General features: G+C 46.0%; 1 protein-coding gene across 2 annotated transcripts in view; it reads right to left on the bottom strand.

The window, feature by feature from the left end:
• The window catches only part of LOC123994677 (ras association domain-containing protein 3-like), a 66858-nt gene extending 44300 nt beyond the window's left edge, over window positions 1-22558 (bottom strand). Inside the window, exons 1-2 of one of the 2 annotated variants that reach the window (XM_046297574.1) lie at window positions 21963-22558; window positions 2280-2404 (exon numbers count right to left, since the gene is read on the bottom strand). In XM_046297574.1, the coding sequence (XP_046153530.1) occupies window positions 2280-2404; window positions 21963-22449 (612 nt within the window). In that variant the 5' untranslated portion in view covers window positions 22450-22558. Of the gene's footprint in view, window positions 1-2279; window positions 2405-8952; window positions 9032-21962 lie in introns of those variants that run through there. The other variant, XM_046297575.1, reaches the window with a different exon arrangement.
• Between the last annotated feature and the right edge of the window lie 88 nt (window positions 22559-22646).

Here is a 22646-nt window from a genome sequence, read left to right as displayed (position 1 = left end):
TCAACATGCTACACATGAACTAACTACATCACACATGAACTAATTACACATGAACTAACTCAGTACAAATGATCTACCCAGCTGTCTTCGTGCATGATTTTTTGTGAGTTCATGTTTGAGTTCGTGAGATCTTGCTGTGTATCGAACTTCAGTTAGCTCTGACAGAGATGTAGACTGCACATGAATCATGTTTCTATGGTGAAAAATGTACAGTGACACTGACCTGCCATTTCCAAGAATTGTGTTTCAGGCCCAGTAACAGAGTTAGCCCATGACAGGGCAAGAGCTCTGGGTCAGACTGATGTCAATCTATGTATTACTCTGTTATAGTCAACTCAGTGACAAACTCCAGACCGGAACAACCACTGCTTAATGGAATCACTGATCTATTCAATCAGCTCATCAGTTTGCGCTCCTGCACGTCATGACTGAGTGCTGTCCCAGATCTTGTCTCACTCAGAGGGTGTGTTACAGAGTGTGTAGGATTCCACCACGTTGAATTGACCCCTAGTTATAAATGTCAACATGTGTTGGCTGGCAGCCATATTGAGTGTCATTCCTTCACTCCTGTGAACTTCATCAGCTAACCAGCTGTCTGTGATTCATCTGCTAGTGGAGGGAGGGAGGGAGGGAGGGAGGGAGGGAGGGAGGGAGGGAGGGAGGGAGGGAGGGAGGGAGGGAGGGAGGGAGGGAGGGAGGGAGGGAGGGAGGGCAGATGGACGGACAGCCAGCCAGCCAGCCACTAGGTGTTAATCATCATAGTTACTGAGTAATATTGTAGAAGCCCTCTCTATTCCTAGTTTATTGCAGACTCTTCTAAACTGGGATAAGGAGCTCATTGTCTTCCTGTGTCTGTGTCCTCTGGGTATAACAGAGGCTGAGAAGATCCATCTATCCACTCTCTGATTCCATTTCCTTCACCGAGACCGATAGTAAATAAACTGTCTCATGGCTTCATATCATTATCCGAGTCCATTCCAGGAGAGTTTCAACCACAGACCACAGAGCAGAGACAGAGCGTTGGACAGAGATAGAGCTACAATCTGCTGGGAGGTTCAGAGTGCTTTATATAAGGATAGTAAAGGATCATCTGAACACATGAGTCTAGTTCTGGTTCTGGGCAGTCACATGGGGGAGTTTGGTCAAAACCCAACAATATCTCCCGCTGTCTGACCCAGCCGCACACACACACAGAGACACACAGACAGAGACACACTCAGCCACAGATTAACACAGAAACATAAACATGACACTGTGAAACAACAACATGACAGAGATCTGCATGTCTCAGCAGCACTGTTCAGCACTGGTCCCAGGTTTCTGCTGAGCTAACATTTCAACACTAAACTGTTTCACTGCAGTTTTGAAGCCAGACTGTTTTGACAGAGTTGAAGATCCCTGACAATTGCATTATTTAAATAAATAAAACATGTACATGCTAAATATGATCCACAGAGGTGTGTAATGCCCTCACTCATTCCATCCATCCATCCATACCATCACAACGCAAGAGTAGTATTTGTGTGTGTGTGTGCATGCCTGCGTTCGTGAAGTTGACCAAAGCTCAGGGATTTAGGGACAGGGCCTCCACACACACACCTTTCGATTCCCCTGGGACCACAGAGGACAGAAATGTGTGTGAGGCCACCCAACACGACCACTCGTTATATATGGCAGCCGGCTCATGTTGCTGTTGGGCGGGCTACAGGGCCAGGTCGTTTTGAATGCACACACACAAACAATGACTACAGGGCTATTATATGGACAATGAAATGGACTGCTGGTTTCAAAGCATTGGCACCACCTAGTTAATCCCAAACACACACCCTTCTATGATATCAAAAAAGACCTAAAAGCAACACATCCCCCAAACACTCACTCACTCCCGCCAAGAGATCTATGGACAAGAGATACAGTATAGAGACAGAGAGAGCGTCATCTGGTGGTACATTAGTGAACTACGTCTCAGTCCCTCACTGTAATCACGGGCAGGGTGAATACTCATTCTATGCACTCCACCGCCCCCTTGTGGTGAAATACACTAAATACAGTGCTAATGTGACCATCACAGAATACAATATCAGCACATCTCAAGGAACAAAGTGTTGACCCTTTAATTAGACCACACACACACACACACACACACACACACACACACACACACACACACACACACACACACACACACACACACACACACACACACACACACACACACACACACACACACACACACACACACACACACACACACAGTGAGAGAGGAGGCGGGTACTCACAGTGGGCTGTGTCTCGTCGTTGAGGTGGTCCTGGCTGAGGGGGGTGTCAACGGTACCAGGACCACCGGGGTGACAGTCCAACGACACTCGTTCTCGACACTCTGGGTGACAAGTATACTTACACCCTGAAGTAGGAAGAGAGGAGCTTGTTAAACAATTGCAAAGACCTGACCTTGCAGACTCATAGAGGCTGTATTGTTGCTGTATCGTTTTGTTGCCAACCTATTTTGCTACCTGACAACTTTACGGGTTTCACTTTTTAATTACCGTTCATATATTTATTTTTTCCTCGACTTTTTCACTCCGGACGCTTTATCTGGACACGATTCGTCAGGACCTCCAACAGCCGAAGCTAAGTAGTAACATTAACATGATGCCTTCTAATTGCAGCCGCTGTGCTCGCCTTACGGCGAGGATAGCTGTACTGCAAGCCCAGCTTCAGACGCAATCGTTAGGCAAGGGTAATTTCAGTGTAGGAAAGGATGAAACAGCGTCTGTGCCACCAGTAAGTACAGATAGTAGTATAAATCCCCTGGCACAGTCCCCGCAGCCGGACAACTTTCTCACGGTTTCTGGAAGGAAATGCTGTAGGAACGCTCAACCGGTGTCGCTCATTCAGCAGACAGAAACTTTCAACCGGTTCTCCCCATTAAGCAGCGGGTCGGTGTCAGAGGCCGAGTCTTCTCTGGTCTCTACTCCTCCCGTTACGGGGTCTGAGACGCCGAAGCTTCCCACCATTAGCTCTGACAAATTGAAAACTCTAGTCATTGGCGACTCCATTACCCGCAGTATTAGACTTAAAGCGAATCATCCAGCGATCATACACTGTTTACCCGGGGGCAGGGCTACCGACGTTAAGGCTAATCTGAAGATGGTGCTGGCTAAAGCTAAAACTGGCGAGTGTAGAGAGTATAGAGATATTGTTATCCACGTCGGCACCAACGATGTTAGGATGAAACAGTCAGAGATCACCAAGCGCAACATAGCTTCTGCGTGCATATCAGCTAGAAAGATGTGTCGGCATCGAGTAATTGTCTCTGGCCCCCTCCCAGTTAGGGGGAGTGATGAGCTCTACAGCAGAGTCTCACAACTCAATCGCTGGTTGAAAACTGTTTTCTGCCCCTCCCAAAAGATAGAATTTGTAGATAATTGGCCCTCTTTCTGGGACTCGCCCACAAACAGGACCAAGCCTGACCTGCTGAGGAGTGACGGACTCCATCCTAGCTGGAGGGGTGCTCTCATCTTATCTGCCAACATAGACAGGGCTCTAACTCCTCTAGCTCCACAATGAAATAGGGTGCAGGCCAGGCAGCAGGCTATTAGCCAGCCTGCCAGCATAGTGGAGTCTGCCACTAGCATAGTTAGTGTAGTCAGCTTAGCTATCACCATTGAGACCGTGTCTGTGCCTCGACCTGGGTTGGGCAAAACTAAACATGGCGGTGTTCGCCTTAGCAATCTCACTAGGATAAAGACCACCTCCATTCCTGTCATTACTGAAAGAGATCATGATACCTCACATCTCAAAATAGGGCTACTTAATGTTAGATCCCTTACTTCAAAGGCAATTATAGTCAATGAACTAATCACTGATCATAATCTTGATGTGATTGGCCTGACTGAAACATGGCTTAAGCCTGATGAATTTACTGTGTTAAATGAGGCCTCACCTCCTGGCTACACTAGTGACCATATCCCCGTGCATCCCGCAAAGGCGGAGGTGTTGCTAACATTTACGATAGCAAATTTCAATTTACAAAAAAAAAAAATGACGTTTTCGTCTTTTGAGCTTCTAGTCATGAAATCTATGCAGCCTACTCAATCACTTTTTATAGCTACTGTTTACAGGCCTCCTGGGCCATATACAGCGTTTCTCACTGAGTTCCCTGAATTCCTATCAGACCTTGTAGTCATTGCAGATAATATTCTAATCTTTGGTGACTTTAATATTCACATGGAAAAGTCCACAGACCCACTCCAAAAGGCTTTTGGAGCCATCATCGACTCAGTGGGTTTTGTCCAACATGTCTCTGGACCCACTCACTCTCACAGTCATACGCTGGACCTAGTTTTGTCCCATGGAATAAATGTTGTGGATCTTAATGTTTTTCCTCATAATCCTGGACTATCAGACCACCATTTTATTACGTTTGCAATTGCAACAAATAATCTGCTCAGACCCCAACCAAGGAACATCAAAAGTCGTGCTATAAATTCACAGACAACACAAAGATTCCTTGATGCCCTTCCAGACTCCCTCTGCCTACCCAAGGACGCCAGAGGACAAAAATCCGTTAACCACCTAACTGAGGATCTCAATTTAACCTTGCGCAATACCCTAGATGCAGTTGCACCCCTAAAAACTAAAAAAATGTCTCATAAGAAACTAGCTCCATGGTACACAGAAAATACCCGAGCTCTGAAGCAAGCTTCCAGAAAATTGGAACGGAAATGGCGCCACACCAAACTGGAAGTCTTCCGACTAGCTTGGAAGGATGGTACCGTGCAGTACCGAAGAGCCCTTACTGCTGCTCGATCGTCCTATTTTTCTAACTTAATTGAGGAAAATAAGAACAATCCGAAATTCCTTTTTGATACTGTGGCAAAGCTAACTAAAAAGCAGCATTCCCCAAGAGAGGATGACTTGCACTTTAGCAGTGATAAATTCATGAACTTCTTTGAGGAAAAGATTATGATTATTAGAAAGCAAATTACGGACTCCTCTTTAAACCTGCGTATTCCTCCAAACCTCAGTTGTCCTGAGTCTGCACAACTCTGCCAGGACCTAGGATCAAGAGAGACGCTCAAGTGTTTTAGTACTATATCTCTTGACACAATGATGAAAATAATCATGGCCTCTAAACCTTCAAGCTGTATACTGGACCCTATTCCAACTAAACTACTGAAAGAGCTGCTTCCTGTGCTTGGCCCTCCTATGTTGAACATAATAAACGGCTCTCTATCCACTGGATGTGTACCAAACTCACTAAAAGTGGCAGTAATAAAGCCTCTCTTGAAAAAGCCAAACCTTGACCCAGAAAATATAAAAAACTATCGGCCTATATCGAATCTTCCATTCCTCTCAAAGATTTTAGAGAAGGCTGTTGCGCAGCAACTCACTGCCTTCCTGAAGACAAACAATGTATACGAAATGCTTCAGTCTGGTTTTAGACCCCATCATAGCACTGAGACGGCACTTGTGAAGGTGGTAAATGACATTTTGATGGCATCGGACCGAGGCTCTGCATCTGTCCTCGTGCTCCTAGACCTTAGTGCTGCTTTTGATACCATCGATCACCACATTCTTTTGGAGAGATTGGAAACCCAAATTGGTCTACACGGACATGTTCTGGCCTGGTTTAGGTCTTATCTGTCGGAAAGATATCAGTTTGTCTCTGTGAATGGTTTGTCCTCTGACAAATCAACTGTACATTTCGGTGTTCCTCAAGGTTCTGTTTTAGGACCACTATTGTTTTCACTATATATTTTACCTCTTGGGGATGTTATTCGAAAACATAATGTAAACTTTCACTGCTATGCGGATGACACACAGCTGTACATTTCAATGAAACATGGTGAAGCACCAAAATTGCCCTCGCTAGAAGCATGTGTTTCAGACATAAGGAAGTGGATGGCTGCAAACTTTCTACTATTAAACTCGGACAAAACAGAGATGCTTGTTCTAGGTCCCAAGAAACAAAGAGATCTTCTGTTGAATCTGACAATTAATCTTAATGGTTGTACAGTCGTCTCAAATAAAACTGTGAAGGACCTCGGCGTTACTCTGGACCCTGATCTCTCTTTTGAAGAACATATCAAGACCATTTCGAGGACAGCTTTTTTCCATCTACGTAACATTGCAAAAATCAGAAACTTTCTGTCCAAAAATGATGCAGAAAAATTAATCCATGCTTTTGTCACTTCTAGGTTAGACTACTGCAATGCTCTATTTTCCGGCTACCCGGATAAAGCACTAAATAAACTTCAGTTAGTGCTAAATACGGCTGCTAGAATCCTGACTAGAACCAAAAAATTTGATCATATTACTCCAGTGCTAGCCTCTCTACACTGGCTTCCTGTCAAAGCAAGGGCTGATTTCAAGGTTTTACTGCTAACCTACAAAGCATTACATGGGCTTGCTCCTACCTACCTCTCTGATTTGGTCCTGCCGTACATACCTATACGTACGCTACGGTCACAAGACGCAGGCCTCCTAATTGTCCCTAGAATTTCTAAGCAAACAGCTGGAGGCAGGGCTTTCTCCTATAGAGCTCCATTTTTATGGAACGGTCTGCCTACCCATGTCAGAGACGCAAACTCGGTCTCAACCTTTAAGTCTTTACTGAAGACTCATCTCTTCAGTGGGTCATATGATTGAGTGTAGTCTGGCCCAGGAGTGGGAAGGTGAACGGAAAGGCTCTGGAGCAACGAACCGCCCTTGCTGTCTCTGCCTGGCCGGTTCCCCTTTTTCCACTGGGATTCTCTGCCTCTAACACTGTTACGGGGGCTGAGTCACTGGCTTGCTGGGGCTCTCTCGTGCCGTCCCTGGGGGGGGGGTGCGTCACCTGGGTGGGTTGATTCACTGTTGTGGTCGGCCTGTCTGGGTTTCCCCCCTTGGGTTGTACCGTGTCGGAGATCTTTGTGGGCTATACTCGGCCTTGTCTCAGGATGGTAAGTTGGTGGTTGAAGATTTCCCTCTAGTGGTGTGGGGGCTGTGCTTTGGCAAAGTGGGTGGGGTTATATCCTTCCTGTTTGGCCCTGTCCGGGGGTGTCCTCGGATGGGGCCACAGTGTCTCCTGACCCCTCCTGTCTCAGCCTCCAGTATTTATGCTGCAGTAGTTTATGTGTCGGGGGGCTAGGGTCAGTTTGTTTATCTGGAGTACTTCTCCTGTCCTATTCGGTGTCCTGTGTAAATCTAAGTGTGCGTTCTCTAATTCTCTCCTTCTCTCCTTCTTTCTCTCTCTCGGAGGACCTGAGCCCTAGAACCATGCCCCAGGACTACCTGACATGATGACTCCTTGCTGTCCCCAGTCCACCTGGCCATGCTGCTGCTCCAGTTTCAACTGGCCTGGGCCCTAGGACCATGTCCCAGGACTACCTGACATGAGGACTCCTTGCTGTCCCCAGTCCACCTGGCCATGCTCCTGCTCCAGTTTCAACTGTTCTGCCTTACTATTATTCAACCATGCTGGTCATTTATGAACATTTGAACATCTTGGCCACGTTCTGTTATAATCTCCACCCGGCACAGCCAGAAGAGACTGGCCACCCCACATATGCTCTCTCTAATTCTCTCTTTCTTTCTCTCTCTCGGAGGACCTGAGCCCTAGGACCGTGCCCCAGGACTACCTGACATGATGGCTCCTTGCTGTCCCCAGTCCACCTGACTGTGCTGCTGCTCCAGTTTCAACTGTTCTGCCTTATTATTATTTGACCATGCTGGTCATTTATGAACATTTGAACATCTTGGTCATTTTCTGTTATAATCTCTACCCGGCACAGCCAGAAGAGGACTGGCCACCCCACATAGCCCGGTTCCTCTCTAGGTTTCTTCCTAGGTTTTGGCCTTTCTAGGGAGTTTTTCCTAGCCACCGTGCTTTTACACCTGCATTGTTTGCTGTTTGGGGTTTTAGGCTGGGTTTCTGTACAGCACTTTGAGATATCAGCTGATGTACGAAGGGCTATATAAATAAATTTGATTTGATTAGATTTGTATTCTCTCCCGACGCGTGTCAACAGAGCGGTCCAACGCTGCTGCCGACAGTGTTCAACACAGCACCAAATACCCTCATTTCATACTCCGAGTTATTCTTACACCTCTTGAAGACTCTTGCCACTCCCTTGCCAGGAGGATTTAAAGTATTGTATCTGTGTTGACTCAATTGCAGCGTGATCACTAGCAGAGACCCGTGGATTCACCCAGGTCACGGGTACTATGTTAAATACGCAGCCAACCCCTAACGAGCCTCATCCACAACCAAATAACTAACGTATAACCCAGCCGCTAACATCTTTAGTCTAGAACGCAAACCCCAAATGGCTACGCAAGTATTCCCTGGGATCCCAGGCTCGGGTCTCCAGCAACAGCAATGACAAGGTGAGGCTGTGCTGTGTCTGGAGAGAGGACAGGATGGGAATGAGGTTGTCCACAGTATGCAAACACTTCATACCGTCCCCCCATTCACAGTCACCATTCAACTATCAACATTCAGCTCAAGTCAAGTGAAACGAGGCTGCTATTCTAACTATTCCAAGTGCAACCAAAATGTAAACACGATACAATGCATTGGAATGGCGAAGAGCAAGAGGAGCATGTTTCCGCTGACAGTCAATCGGATCGGTCTGACAGGCCGGGGAAAAGTCTAGTGACACAGAAACTTCCTGCCGTGCACACTGTAACAATAAAAGGTTGAAGGAATCTCTAATATGTGCTCTCTTTCTTTCTCTTTCTCCTCTCGTTCTCTGCGCCGGGCCTGGCCAGCATCCAGCGGCCCACGTAGAAATAACTCGGCGTGGAGGAGAGACAGGGAGAGACGGCCAACAACACAGAATACATTGCACATCGCTGTGACAGTCCCTCTGCAGTGTACAGAACATCCAGCAAGCCCTCACTGTTAGCACCTGGTGTACAGGAACAGTGTGGTGTGTGTGTGTTCGTGTGCGTCTCCTCACTTACCCGAGGTCCTCCGCTTCACCTGCCGGCTGAGCTTCACCGACAGTTTACAGATGGCTGCTCCCATCCCCAACCAGCACACCATCTCCCTCCTTCCTCGCACACTCTTCTCTCTGAAGCTCTCCCTCACTGCTCTGTCTGATAACCAATACTCCTTGACCACGTCCTACACTGTACCACCACTGGCCAGTAGCAACAGGCCCAGCTTCGACGCACTCACTCTCTTACACACAGGCACGACAAGCATCAGGAACAATAGCCTGTGTTGACTGGGATACCCCTACCTCCCTCGCCAGCCCAGACCTACAGAGACTCATTTGCCTAGCAGCTACCACTCTCTCGCTCTTTCTCTCGCTCCCACTCTCTCTCACAAACACTCACTCATTCTCTGTCTCCCACTCTCTCTGTATGGTAGTGCTGAGTGGGTGATTTGCCTGTCAAATGGAGGCTCAGTGGGTCACAGTGATGGACACACAGACAGTAGGAGAGAAGAGCGGGGGAGAGGTGGAGGGAGAGAGAGAGAGAGAGTGTGAGTCCGAGCGTGCGTACGTGAGAGAGTGTGTGGGCCAGGGATGCCCCTCTCTGAGCTCACTCACCAGCACACAAAGAGGGTGGTCAGCTCGTCTGCTAGGCTTCCTGCCCTAACGCTCTCTAACCCTCTGTAACTTAGAGGGGATTTTTTTCTCACCCCAGTGAGGAGAAATAAATACGCTTCCATGTCTTACACAACTGCAAAATACAGACATCTGATGATGATGATTTCTATTGGCTGTCTGATGAGTCAAGCACTTCCCCCCCCCCTGGGAGTCTCCTGGGCCTGTGGGGAGTCTGTGGGGAGTGCTGCCTGCGTGTGTGTGTGCATGCCCGTGTGTGTAGTATATCTGTGCTGATGCTTTGATAATAGCACTTCCTGTAATCAGCCAGACAAAACCAATTGATCAGACTTAATCAGTGGAGCTGAGAGGAGAACAGAGCGCAACTCAGCATCTTTCCTCACTCACTCACTCACTCATTTCATTCACTCACTCACAGAACAACAACATACTCCACAAACAGATGCATACCAACACCACTCGCCCCTGAGCCTAGCCAGTGTCAGCTGTGTGTAGTATATAGAGCTGGCTGTCTAACCATGTCTCTGTGTGTAGTATATAGAGCTGGCTGTCTAACCATGTCTCTGTGTGTAGTATATAGAGCTGGCTGTCTAACCATGTCTCTGTGTGTAGTATATAGAGCTGGCTGTCTAACCATGTCTCTGTGTGTAGTATATAGAGCTGGCTGTCTAACCATGTCTCTGTGTGTAGTATATAGAGCTGGCTGTCTAACCATGTCTCTGTGTGTAGTATATAGAGCTGGCTGTCTAACCATGTCTCTGTGTGTAGTATATAGAGCTGGCTGTCTAACCATGTCTCTGTGTGTAGTATATAGAGCTGGCTGTCTAACCATGTCTCTGTGTGTAGTATATAGAGCTGGCTGTCTAACCATGTCTCTGTGTGTAGTATATAGAACTGGCTGTCTAACCATGTCTCTGTGTGTAGTATATAGAGCTGGCTGTCTAACCATGTCTCTGTGTGTAGTATATAGAGCTGGCTGTCTAACCATGTATCTGTGTGTAGTATATAGAGCTGGCTGTCTAACCATGTCTCTGTGTGTAGTATATAGAGCTGGCTGTTTAACCATGTCTCTGTGTGTAGTATATAGAGCTGGCTGTCTAACCATGTCTCTGTGTGTAGTATATAGAGCTGGCTGTCTAACCATGTCTCTGTGTGTAGTATATAGAGCTGGCTGTCTAACCATGTCTCTGTGTGTAGTATATAGAGCTGGCTGTCTAACCATGTCTCTGTGTGTAGTATATAGAGCTGGCTGTCTAACCATGTCTCTGTGTGTAGTATATAGAGCTGGCTGTCTAACCATGTCTCTGTGTGTAGTATATAGAGCTGGCTGTCTAACCATGTCTCTGTGTGTAGTATACAGAGCTGGCTGCTAACAATGTCTTTGTGTGTAGTGTTTAGAGCTGGCTGTGTAACCATGTCTCTGTGTGCTGGGAGGAGAGATGAGGAACCTGTGGCGACCTTCTCATTGACGTGCTAAGAGCCAATTCAGTCAAACTCTACCCCCCACCACCATTTGTCCTCAGTCAGGGATGACAGCAGCTGTTTCAACCCGTGATGCAAAGGCTGTTTATCGGAGTAAAATACTTGGATCTCGCAGTACCACTCCCAACATGTAAAGACCATAGCCTTAACATAGGGTTTTCAGAGTGTGTATAAACAGGGCAGAGCCAGACATTCACCCAGAGGACACTGTGTGGTTGCAGAAGACATAACAGTACTCAAAACTACACTTCTTGGAGACCCGCTGCGACCAGGTGCATGTTTGGGGATGGTGTGTGTGTGTGTGTGTGTGTGTGTGTGTGTGTGTGTGTGTGTGTGTGTGTGTGTGTGTGTGTGTGTGTGTGTGTGTGTGTGTGTGTGTGTGTGTGTGTGTGTGTGTGTGTGTGTGTGTGTGTGTGTGTGTGTGTGTGTGTGTGTGTGTGTGTGTGTGTGTGAAGAAAAAAAGAGTGAGTGAGAGCGAGAGAGAGAAAAAAAAGAGAGCGAGAATGAGAGAGAGAGAGAGAGAGAGAGAGAGAGAGAGAGAGAGAGAGAGAGAGAGAGAGAGAGAGAGAGAGAGAGAGAGAGAGAGAGAGAGAGAGAGAGAGAGAGAGAGAGAGAGAGAGAGAGAGAGAGAGAGAGTCATGTTTACTGTTGGTTTATTATCTATTTCACTTGCATTGGCAATGTAAACACATGTTTACACAGAGCCCCAAGACAGCAATACAATTAGACCCAACCAAATCATGAGAAAACAAAAAGATAATTACTTGACACATTGGAAAGAATTAACAAAACAACAGAGCAAACTAGAATGTTATTTGGCCCTAAACAGAAAGTACACAGTGGCAGAATACCTGACCACTGTGACTGACCACAAATTAAGGAAAGCTTTGACTATATACAGACTCAGTGAGCAAAGTCTTGCTATTGAGAAAGGTCGCCGTAGGCAGACATGGCTCTAAAGAGAAGACAGGCTATGTGCACACTGCCTATAAAATGAGGTGGAAACTGATCTGCAATTCCTAACCCCTTTTCAAACATATGACCATATTAGAGACACATACTGACCTCAGATTACAGACCTACAAAGAATGAGAAAATAAGTCAAATTTTGATAAACTCCCATATCTATTGGGTGAAATACCAGTGTGCAATGAAATCAAATCCAATTGTATTAGTCACAGTGAAATGCTTACTTACGAGCCCCTAACCAACAATGCAGTTTTAAAAAAGTATGGATAAGAAATAAAAGTAAAAAGTTTTTTAAAAAGCAGCTGTAAAATAACAATAGCAAGATTATATACAAGGGGGTACCGGTACAGAGTCAATGTGTGGGGGCACCGGTTAGTAATATGTACATGTAGGTAGAGTTATTAAAGTTATGCATAGATGACAACAGAGAGTGGCAGTGGTGTGGAGAGAGGGGGGAGGGGGAGGGGCAATGCAAATAGTCTGGGTAGCAATTTGACTAGATGTTCAGGAGTCTTATGGCTTGGGGGTAGAAGCTGTTTAGAAGCCTCTTGGACCTAGACTTGGCGCTCCGGTACCGCTTGCCGTGCAGAGAGAACAGTCTATGACTAGGGTGGCTGGAGTCTTTGACAATTTTTAGAGCCTTCCTCTGTGTCACGTTCTGACCTTAGTTCTTTTGTTATGTCTTTGTTTTAAGTATGGTCAGAGCGTGAGTCGGGTGGGTTGTCTATGTTATTTTTTCTATAATATATAATATAATAATATATGCCATTTAGCAGACGCTTTTATCCAAAGCGACTTACAGTCATGTGTGCATACATTCTACGTATGGGTGGTCCCGGGGATCGAACCCACTACCCTGGCGTTACAAATTGTTGTCCCTGATTGAGAACCATACTTAGGTAGCCTGGTTTCACTTTTGAGTTGTGGGTGATTGTTTCCTGTTGGATGTTTGTTTCACATTTCAGGACTGTTTCGGTTTTCGATTGTATCAGTCACTTTGTTATTTTGGATTCTTTAGTGTTCAGTTTTAATAAACGAAAATGGACACCAGAGTCTCCATCCTTTCCTGAGCTGCAAGATTCGCCGGTCAGTCAGGAGCTGCCAGAGCCGCCGTTCAGTCAGGAGCTGCCAGAGCCGCCGTTCAGTCAGGAGCTGCCAGAGCCGCCGGTCAGTCAGGAGCTGCCAGAGCCGGCCGTTAATCCAGCGATGCCGAAATCGCCCGTCACTCCGGCGCTGCCGGAATCGCCCTTCACTCCAGAGCTGCCAGAGTCTCCCGTCTGTCCTGAGCTGCCAGTCTCCCGTCTGTCCTGAGCTGCCAGAGTCTCCCTCCTGCCCATCGCTGCCAGAGTCTCCATCCTTTCCTGAGCTTCCAGATTCGCCGGTCAGTCAGGAGCTGTCAGAGCCGCCGGTCAGTCAGGAGCTGCCAGAGCCGCCGTTCAGTCAGGAGCCGCCAGAGCCGCCTGTCAGTCAGGAGCCGCCAGAGCCGCCGGTCAGTCAGGAGCTGCCAGAGCCGGCCGTTAATCCAGCGATGCCGGAATCGCCCGTCACTCCGGCGCTGCCGGAATCGCCCTTCACTCCAGAGCTGCCGGAGTCTCCCGCCTGTCCGGTGCTGCCGGAATCTCCCGTGCATTCGGGACCCATTGCTAGGGTTATGGTCAGATTTGCCAAATGGAGGGTGTGGGGGAGCTTTGTATGCATCTCTGTGTGTGGAGTAATGGTGGTCTAGAGTTTTTCCCCCCCTCTGGTTGCACATTTAACATGCTGATAGAAATTTGGTAAAACGGATTTAAGTTTCCCTGCATTAAAGTCCCCGGCTACTAGCATCAAGCTTTGTGATCTGTTGCCACAAGAAAAGGGCAACCAGTGAAGAACAAACACCATTGTAAATACGACCCATATTTATGTTTATTTAAATTTCCCTTTTGTACTTTTTGGATATGTACTTTTTTTTGTATACGACATTTTAAATGTCTCCATTATTTTGGAACTTGTGCGAGTGTAACATTTACTGGTCACTGTTTATTATTTATTTCACTTTTGTTTATCCATTTCACTTGTTTTGGCAATGTAAACATATATTTCCCATGCCAATAAAGCCCCTTGAATTGAATTGAATTGAGAGAGAGAGAGAGAGAGAGAGAGAGAGAGATCGTTTTCTAATCCTGTAATCAAAGCTGAGCGAAGCCTTATGTTTCAGTAGGTACAATAGCTTTATCTGGGCTATGGGCCGACGTGATCCATTTACTAAAGCAGTTGGTATGACACCAAGGCTGTGGATGCAGCAACACAATACCTGTCATAGGACAACACTGTTTAGTACTGGACTGTAATAGGAGTAGAATGGTCTGAGGCTGGAGAACTGTGGATGTGTGTGGCTTGTCCAGACAGGTGGTGTGTTGTATTTGTTCCTGCGCTGTCTTTAGGCAATAGAAAATACATCTCCTTTTTGAAGCGGCATTACGTCTTCTTAACTTCATTCTACATTCCACATTCGGAGACTTCAATTCTAAAATCCATGTCTCTCATTCCTAACCGGCTCCACTCAGGCCCCCACTTACAAGACGCTGCCCTAAAACACACATCCAGGACAGCAGGTGGTCTCAGACCGTGCTGACTGTCAGTGGAAGAGACGGAAGGGTTGTCATTCCACTGTGGTAGTGTTGTTTTCCTCAGTAAACAGTAATCAGTTTCCCATAGAACCAGTTACGGGACTAAACCCATTCACTCAGCACTTATGAGCATTTTCACACATGGCTGCCAAACACCTAATTGAAATGCACACACACTTAATTACGGAACGCGCATATCTTTCCATCTCTCTTCCACTCTCCCTCTCTTTCGGTCTCTCTGCAGAGTCTGTCTGTCTGTCTGTCTGTTTGCCTGCCTGCCTTCCACACCAAGTGTTTGTGCTGAGTCTCGCATGTTTCATGGCAGGTCAGCGATGACATTGAGTGGTCTGTCTGTGGACACAACACTGCATCTGTGGCTGGTCTCTACAGAACATGAAGACTGAAGGACCTGAATTGTAGGGCCCTAAACAGTATATACAGTGCAGGAACCGTATGTACAGTGCATACACTTGTATTATCTCTCAGGTCATGGCCTCTTAGTGACACCAAACCCTCTGTCTGCCTTACCACCATGCTCTGGGTTTGGCTAAACACAGGCCCACATACACACACTCACATATACAAATGTACATACACACACGCACACACACTCACTTACCAGAGTTCCTCCAAAGCAGGCTTAGTTCCAGGCGTCCCGAGCGGCGGATCACTTTGGGAACACGGAAGAAGAAACCAGATAATCTCCTCAGAGTCCTCCCAAATCCTTTAGCCATTCCCATTGCTCATTCAGTCACACACCCAGGTTCCAACTCATACACACTGGGCTCCATTTTGCAGAGAGCGCTGCGCATATCCAACATAAGGTCGCCCCAGTCCTGCAAATCCCAGCTCTGGACTGTCTTTCACTCTGGCCCCTCTTTATACCCTCTTTCTCCCCCTCTCTCTCTATCCTGCCCCGTCTGGCTTTTCTGTGTCATGTCTGGCCTGGGCTAGTCCCTCCCCTTACTGTAGCCCCCCATTCACCCCCATGTGAGTGTGCATTACTATCCCCGTGGTTACCTGAAATCCCCACAAGGACAGTAAAACATGAAGTGTGTGTGGTCATTGTGATGGGTCATTAACCTGTCACAAGGTCTTCTGGAGCCACACTGTCACTGCGCCTGCACAAACAGCAGCTGGGCGCTAGAGAAAACATACGCGCAGGCAGGCAGGCATGCAGGCATGCGCAAGTACACACACACACAGCCGTAGGTGGAGAATGAAAGCTGATCTTTTCATGGGGATTTACAACAAGTTACTTCTTCACCCAGGAGCAAAACAGGTCTTTAACATTCCCCTGTGGTGATTGAATGGTCATGTTAATCCACCTTCTCCTCCGTGTCTAATCTGATTCCACCAACTTCTCACCTCTCCGTGTAAAAGAATTTGGCACAGGCCCACAGGCCGAGCTGACCATTTGGGCCAAACGGTTCTGGCCAGCTAAGTGTGAATGACAGGGATAAACACCACCCCAATAGAACCATGGATGATACAATGCGGTCCATTAACTACAGCTCAGCCTTCAACACCATAGTACCCTCCAAGCCCGGGGCCCTGAGTCTGAACCCCTCCCTGTGCAACTGGGTCCTGGACTTCCTGACACCCCCCCCCCACAACACCTCCACTTTGCTGATTCTCAGCCCCCTCCTTTACCCCCTGTTCACCCATGACTGCGTGCCCACGCATGCCTCCAACACAATCATCAAGTTTGCAGACGACACAAAAGTGGTATGCCTGATTACCAACAATGACGAGACTGCCTACATGGAGGAGGTGAGGGCCTGGTGGAGTGGTGCCAGGAAAATAATCTCTCCCTCAACGTCAACAAAATGAAGGAGCCGATCGTGGACTTCAGGAGACAGCAGAAGGCAGCAGGAGGCTGAAGAAATTTGGCTTGGCTCCTAAAACCCTCACAGACATTTACAGGTGGGCCATTGAGTGCATCCTGTCAGTCTGTATCAACATCTGTATCAACTGCACCGTCCACAACCGCAGGGCTCTCCAGAGGGCGGTGCGCTCTGCCCAACATATTAGCAGGGGCACAATGCCTGCTCTCTAGGACATCTACAGCACCCGGTGTCACAGGGAGGCCAAGAAGATCGTCAAGGACACCCGAGCCACACTATCATCCAGAAGGCGAGGTCAGTAAAGGTGCATCAAAGCTGGGACCGAGAGACTGAAAAACAGCTTCTATCTCAAGGCTATCAGACTGTTAAATAGCCATCACTAGATGGCCTCCAACCAGTACCCTGCCCTGAACATAGTCACTGTCACTAGCCGGCTACCACCTAGTTACTCAACCCTGCACCCTTATAGGCCCTATGTATATAGACATGGGACACAAGTCACTTTAAAAATGTTTACATACTGTTTTACCCATTTCATATGTATATACACTGTATTCTAGTCAGATCCATTCTACTCAACTATTGCTGTACATATACTATTGTATCCTACGTATTCCTCAGATAGAGTACATATTTTATTTGCGTACTGTCCATAATGTCTATACATCCCATCACATACATACAGTGCCTTGGGAAAGTATTCAGACCCCTTGACTTTTTCCACATTTTGTCACATTACAGCCTTATTCTAAGATGTATTAAATTGTTTGTTTCCTTCAATCTACACACAATACCCAATAATGACAAAGCAAACAGGTTTTTAGAAATGTTGGATAATTTATCAAAAATGAAAAGAAAAATCACATTTACATACGTATTCAGACTCTTTACTCAGTACTTTGTTGAAGCACTTTTGGCAGCTATTACAGGATCAAGTCTTCTTGGGTATGACGCTACAAGCTTGGCACACCTGTATTTTGGGAGTTTCTCCCATTGTCCCACAGCCTGGTGGTGTGTTGGGTCATTGTCCTGTAGAAAAACAAATGATTGTCCCACTAAGCGCAGACCAGATGGGATGGCGTATTGCTGCAGAATGATGCTGTAGCCATGCTGGTTATGTGTGCCTTCAATTCTAAATAAATCAGATACAGTTTCGCCAGCAAAGCACCCCACACCATCACATCTCCATGCTTCATGTGGGAACCACACAAGTGGAGATCATCCGTTCACCGTCTCACAAAGACACAGCTGTTGAAACCAAAAATCTCAAAATCAGACCAATTTCCACCAATTTAAAGTCCATTGCTCATGTGTCGTGGCCCAAGCAAGTCTCTTATTATTGGTGTCCTTTGGTAATGGTTTCTTTGTAGTAATTTCTTTGTAGCAGACTCCTCTCAACAGTTGATGTTGAGATGTGTTACTGTTACTTGAAATCTGTGAAGCATTTATTTGGGCTGCAATGTCTGAGGCTGGTATTCTAATGAACTTATCCTCTGTAGCAGATGTAACTCTGGGTCTTCCTTTCCTGTGGCAGTCCTCATGAGAGCCAGTTTCATCATAGTGCTTGATGGTTTATGCAACTGCACTTGAAGAAACTTCTTGAAAGTTCTTGAAATTTTCGCATTGACTGACCTTCATGTCTTAAAGTAAAGATGGACTGTCGTTTATCTTTGCTTATTTGAGATGTTCTTGCCATAATATGGACTTGGTCTATATTCTGTATACCACCCCTACCTTGTCACAACACAACTGATTGGCTCAAACGGATTAAGAAGGAAAGACAATCCACAAATTAACTTTTAACAAGGCACACCAGTTAATTGAAATGCATTCCAGGTGACTACCTAACGAAGCTGGTTGAGAGAATGCCAAAAGTATACAAAGCTGTCAACGCAGAGCGTGGCTACTTTGAAGAACCTCAAATATATTTAGATTTGTTTAAAACTTTTATGGGTTACTACATGACTCCATATGTGTTATTTCATAGTTTTTATGTCTTCACTATTATTCTACAATGTAGAACATAATAAAGAAAACCCTTGAATGAGTAGGTGTGTCCAAACTGGTACTGTACACACACATATATATATATATATATATATATATACACACACACACAGTGCATTCAGAAAGTATTCAGACCCCTTCCCTTACCGTGGGGATGTTTCATCGTGCTGTGGGGATATTTTTCTTTCAGCTAGCAAAGTACAGAGAGATCTACTGCAGAGTGCTCAGGACCTCTGACTGGGACGAAGGTTCACCTTCCAACAGGACAAAGACCCTATGCTCACAGCCAAGGCAATGCAGAAGTGGCTTCAGGACAAGTCTCTGAAAGTCATTAAGTGGCCCAGCCAGAGCCCGGACTTGAACCCGATCGAACATCTCTGGAGAGAACTGAAAATATGTGCAGTGACGCTCCCCATCCAACCTGACAGAGTTTGAGAGGATCAGCAGACAAGAATGAGAGAAACTCCCCAAATACAGGTGTGAAGCTTGTAGCGTCATACCCTGGAAGACTTGAGGCTGTAATCGCTGCCAAAGATGCTTCAACAAAGTACTGAGTAATGGGTCTGAATACTTACAGAAATGTTATATTTCCATATTTTTTTATCAATATTCAAAAAAATCTAAAACCTGTTTTATCTTTGTCATTATGTGTTATTGTGATTAGATTGATGAGGACAAAAACAATTTAAGGCATTACAAAATGTGGGAAAAAGTCAAGGCGTCTGAATACACTGTGTATATATATATATATATATATATATATATATACACACACATACACGTAGGACATTGCTCGTCCTAAAATGTTTATTTCTTCATTCCATTCTTTTACCTTTAGATTTCTGTATATTGTATTGCACTGTTGGAGCTAGGAAGTCAAGCATTTTGCTACACCCGCAATAACATCTGCTAAATATGGGTAACATGACCAATAAAATTGCCTTTGATCTTATGTGATAATTGAATAGCTCCCCCCCCCCCGACACAGAACCCCACAGGGAGGGAGTCAACTAAGTGCGAGAGCAGAAAACTTCACAACACCATTAAACATTCACTAAGTGGTCAGAACATACTGCTGGTTATTTTTCCCTCCCACACCGGATAACCTGCTGCAACCTGAGTCCAGTCTCACTGTGTGGCTGAGGTGGACACAGTAGACAGCTGTGAAAGTCACCTTTGTCCTTACAGCCCGATGTCACATTTGGGTTAACAGAAGGAATTTAGCTAGTTAGCCTAGGATAAAAGACTTCTAGAGCTGCTACATAGGGCAGTGGACAGCAATGCAGAACCTGTGAGGGTTAGAGTTCTAATGGCCAAGTAAGAGTTCTAAAGACCAGGTTAGGGTTCTATTGCCTATAGAATTAGGAATAAGAATACAATTAGGAATAAGATTTTAATGGGATCTCTATACTATTGAACAGCTATCAGAACGGTTACACACAGAGCTCTACACACTACGCACACTGATACTCCAACACGCACACACAAACACTCACTCCATCAGTTGCTCACACACACACATAAGCATATACATTTCAACTGACTCTACACACACTCACTCAGATACAATCGTCACATACATTGCTGCTACTCTGTTTATCATATATTCTGATGCCTAATCACCTTACCCCCATGCATATCTACCTCTGTCGATCCAGTATCCCTGCACATTGTAAATATGGTACTGGAACTGACCCTGTATGCTGACTTGTTCTTGTGTGTTTTTGTTCAACCTGGTTATTTTTTAGTATTACAGTGTCATTGATTAGAGCTCGCAAGAAAAGCATTTCACTGTACTTGTGCATGTGACATTAACACTTGAAAATGGTTGCATTGACCAGGTTAGGATTGTGTTGACCTGGTTAGGGTTCTAATGGCCAGGTTAGGGTTCCAATGGCCAGGTTAGGGATCTACTGGCCAAGATAAGGTTCTAATCACTATTGGGTTATTACCCATTCTATGCCAGATGTGTAGAGGAGGAAATATTTGACAGCATATGCATTTACCCACTCGGTGTCCAGTGAAGACACAACTGGACATTTGACCATCATATTGCACAAGTCCACAACTTAATGTAACATAGGCCAACAGCAGAGGCCTGTAAGCAACTGCATCAGACCACTGCAGAATGACATGACAATGTGGAGAGGTGCTTTAAAACCATCAACCTGCAAGCAATGCTTTTACCCGCGCGATGGCCCACTGGGCTCAGACTTTCAGTTCAAGGTCTAGTTTTGCTTTCCATTTGGTTGAGTTGTCAACTAATGTGAATTCAGCGTGAAATCAACAACAAAATGTCACCATGTCATCGGATTTAGGTTAAAAGAAATGCCCTTAAGTTGGTGACTTCTTGCAAATCCAATCTGTTTCCCACATTGATTCAACGTCATCACATAGATTTTAGTGGTTGAAATGACGTGGAAACAACGTTGATCCAACCAGTTGTTGCCCAGTGGGGAGTAATGCAGCAATGATAGGAGTAACAACAAGAATATATTGTATCAATCGACAGTAAACAGGTTCCTATGACGTTAGCTTGAGGGAGTGAGTGAGTGACTATCAGTGGAAGAATGCAGAGAGAGCTGAGCCGAGAGGAAAGCATCTGTATGAACCTACAGGAATGGTTGCGTTTTCCCTTCAAACCAGTTTATCAGCATGGTGTGTGTGTGTGTGTGTGTGTGTGTGTGTGTGTGTGTGTGTGTGTGTGTGTGTGTGTGTGTGTGTGTGTGTGTGTGTGTGTGTGTGTGTGTGTGTGTGTGTGTGTGTGTGTGTGTGTGTGTGTGTGTGTGTGTGTGTGTGTGTGTGTGTGTGTGTGTGTAGAGCCTGGCCCTGTTTAGGAGTAGTCTGTATGTAGCCATGCCTTTCTGAACATGTACAGCCTACAGAAACTATTCCCACCCTTTGACTTTTCCAATGGTTGTCTAGCAATGATCAAAATCAATTTGACAAAGCTTGAATATTTTTCTTTAAGAATAATGGGCAAATGTTGCACAATCCATGTGTGGAAAGCTCTTAAGACTGAAACCAGAAAACACTCACAGCTTTAATCGCTGCCAAAGGTGCTTTTACGAAGTATTGACTCAGGGGGGTGAATAGTTATGTATTTGAGATATTTCTGTATTCCATTTTGAATACATTTGCAAAAATGTCTAAACAAGTTTCTACTTTGTCATTACGGGGTATTGTGGGTAGATGGGTGATAAAAAAATACATTTAGAATTCTTGCTTAACACAATTTTGGGGGAATAAACCAAGAGGTATGCATACTTTCTGAAAGCACTGTATGTGTTTATATACCGATTGTATAGAGCCAATGAGAAAGTCTAGATTCATAAGGCAGTTTCTCCAGTTAAGTCATTATATTGATAAGCTGTATGTCATGAGGCTATCTATTAACCAGTATGTTGTCTGCTGTAGTAGATGATATTGGAGTTGAGACGGTCTTAACTATCTCACCTGAAACATCACACAGTAGTAGAACTCACCTGAACACATCAGGGGGCGGCGGAGGATGTACTCGCAGCACACATCGCACCATGCGCCCGAAAGACCTAGGTAGAAAGTGTGTCTATCCCCCCTCTCCTCCCTCGCCCGGGGGTTTCTCTCACTGGGGGAGAATATGGTCCTCACATCCGGGGGCTTGAACCCCCTTTTCCTACTGCCGCGGCCAGGGCAGCCGTTCTCGGCCTCAGCGTGGTTCATCATCTTCACCGGCTCCGGTCTTCTATCTACAAGGTTTGGTAACGAGCCTGCTCTTCTCTCGCTCCAGACTTCCTTGATGCCCACCAGACTGCGACTTGGAGGAGAGATATGCCTCCGGACGACTCTGACTCCATTGACTTTCGAATGGTGCACCCTGGGCGGGTTGAACAATTCCCCTCGACTATAGTCCACCGTCGTCGTCCTCTGTGTCAGTGCTGATTTATTAACGAAATCCAGAGCCATCGGTGAGTACTTCCTACTTTGGTGCATCGTGTTACATTACCACGCACTCTCGAGCACACAAGCGACAGCAATGCGGAGTATTGGGCGTTTGACAGGTGAGATACATAACAAGGTGTTTACCTGCATGTTGAAATCCACATTGTGAATAGACTGCGTCCTCTCTGGCCTGTTTGTGTGTCTTCCTGTTGTCTTGTAAGCAGGTTGAGCAGGTGCAGGACCTGGGG

Source organism: Oncorhynchus gorbuscha, linkage group LG14, assembly GCF_021184085.1.
Source record: "Oncorhynchus gorbuscha isolate QuinsamMale2020 ecotype Even-year linkage group LG14, OgorEven_v1.0, whole genome shotgun sequence".
Classification (NCBI taxonomy): domain Eukaryota; kingdom Metazoa; phylum Chordata; class Actinopteri; order Salmoniformes; family Salmonidae; genus Oncorhynchus; species Oncorhynchus gorbuscha.
This window is presented reverse-complemented; position numbering and strand designations above follow the sequence as displayed.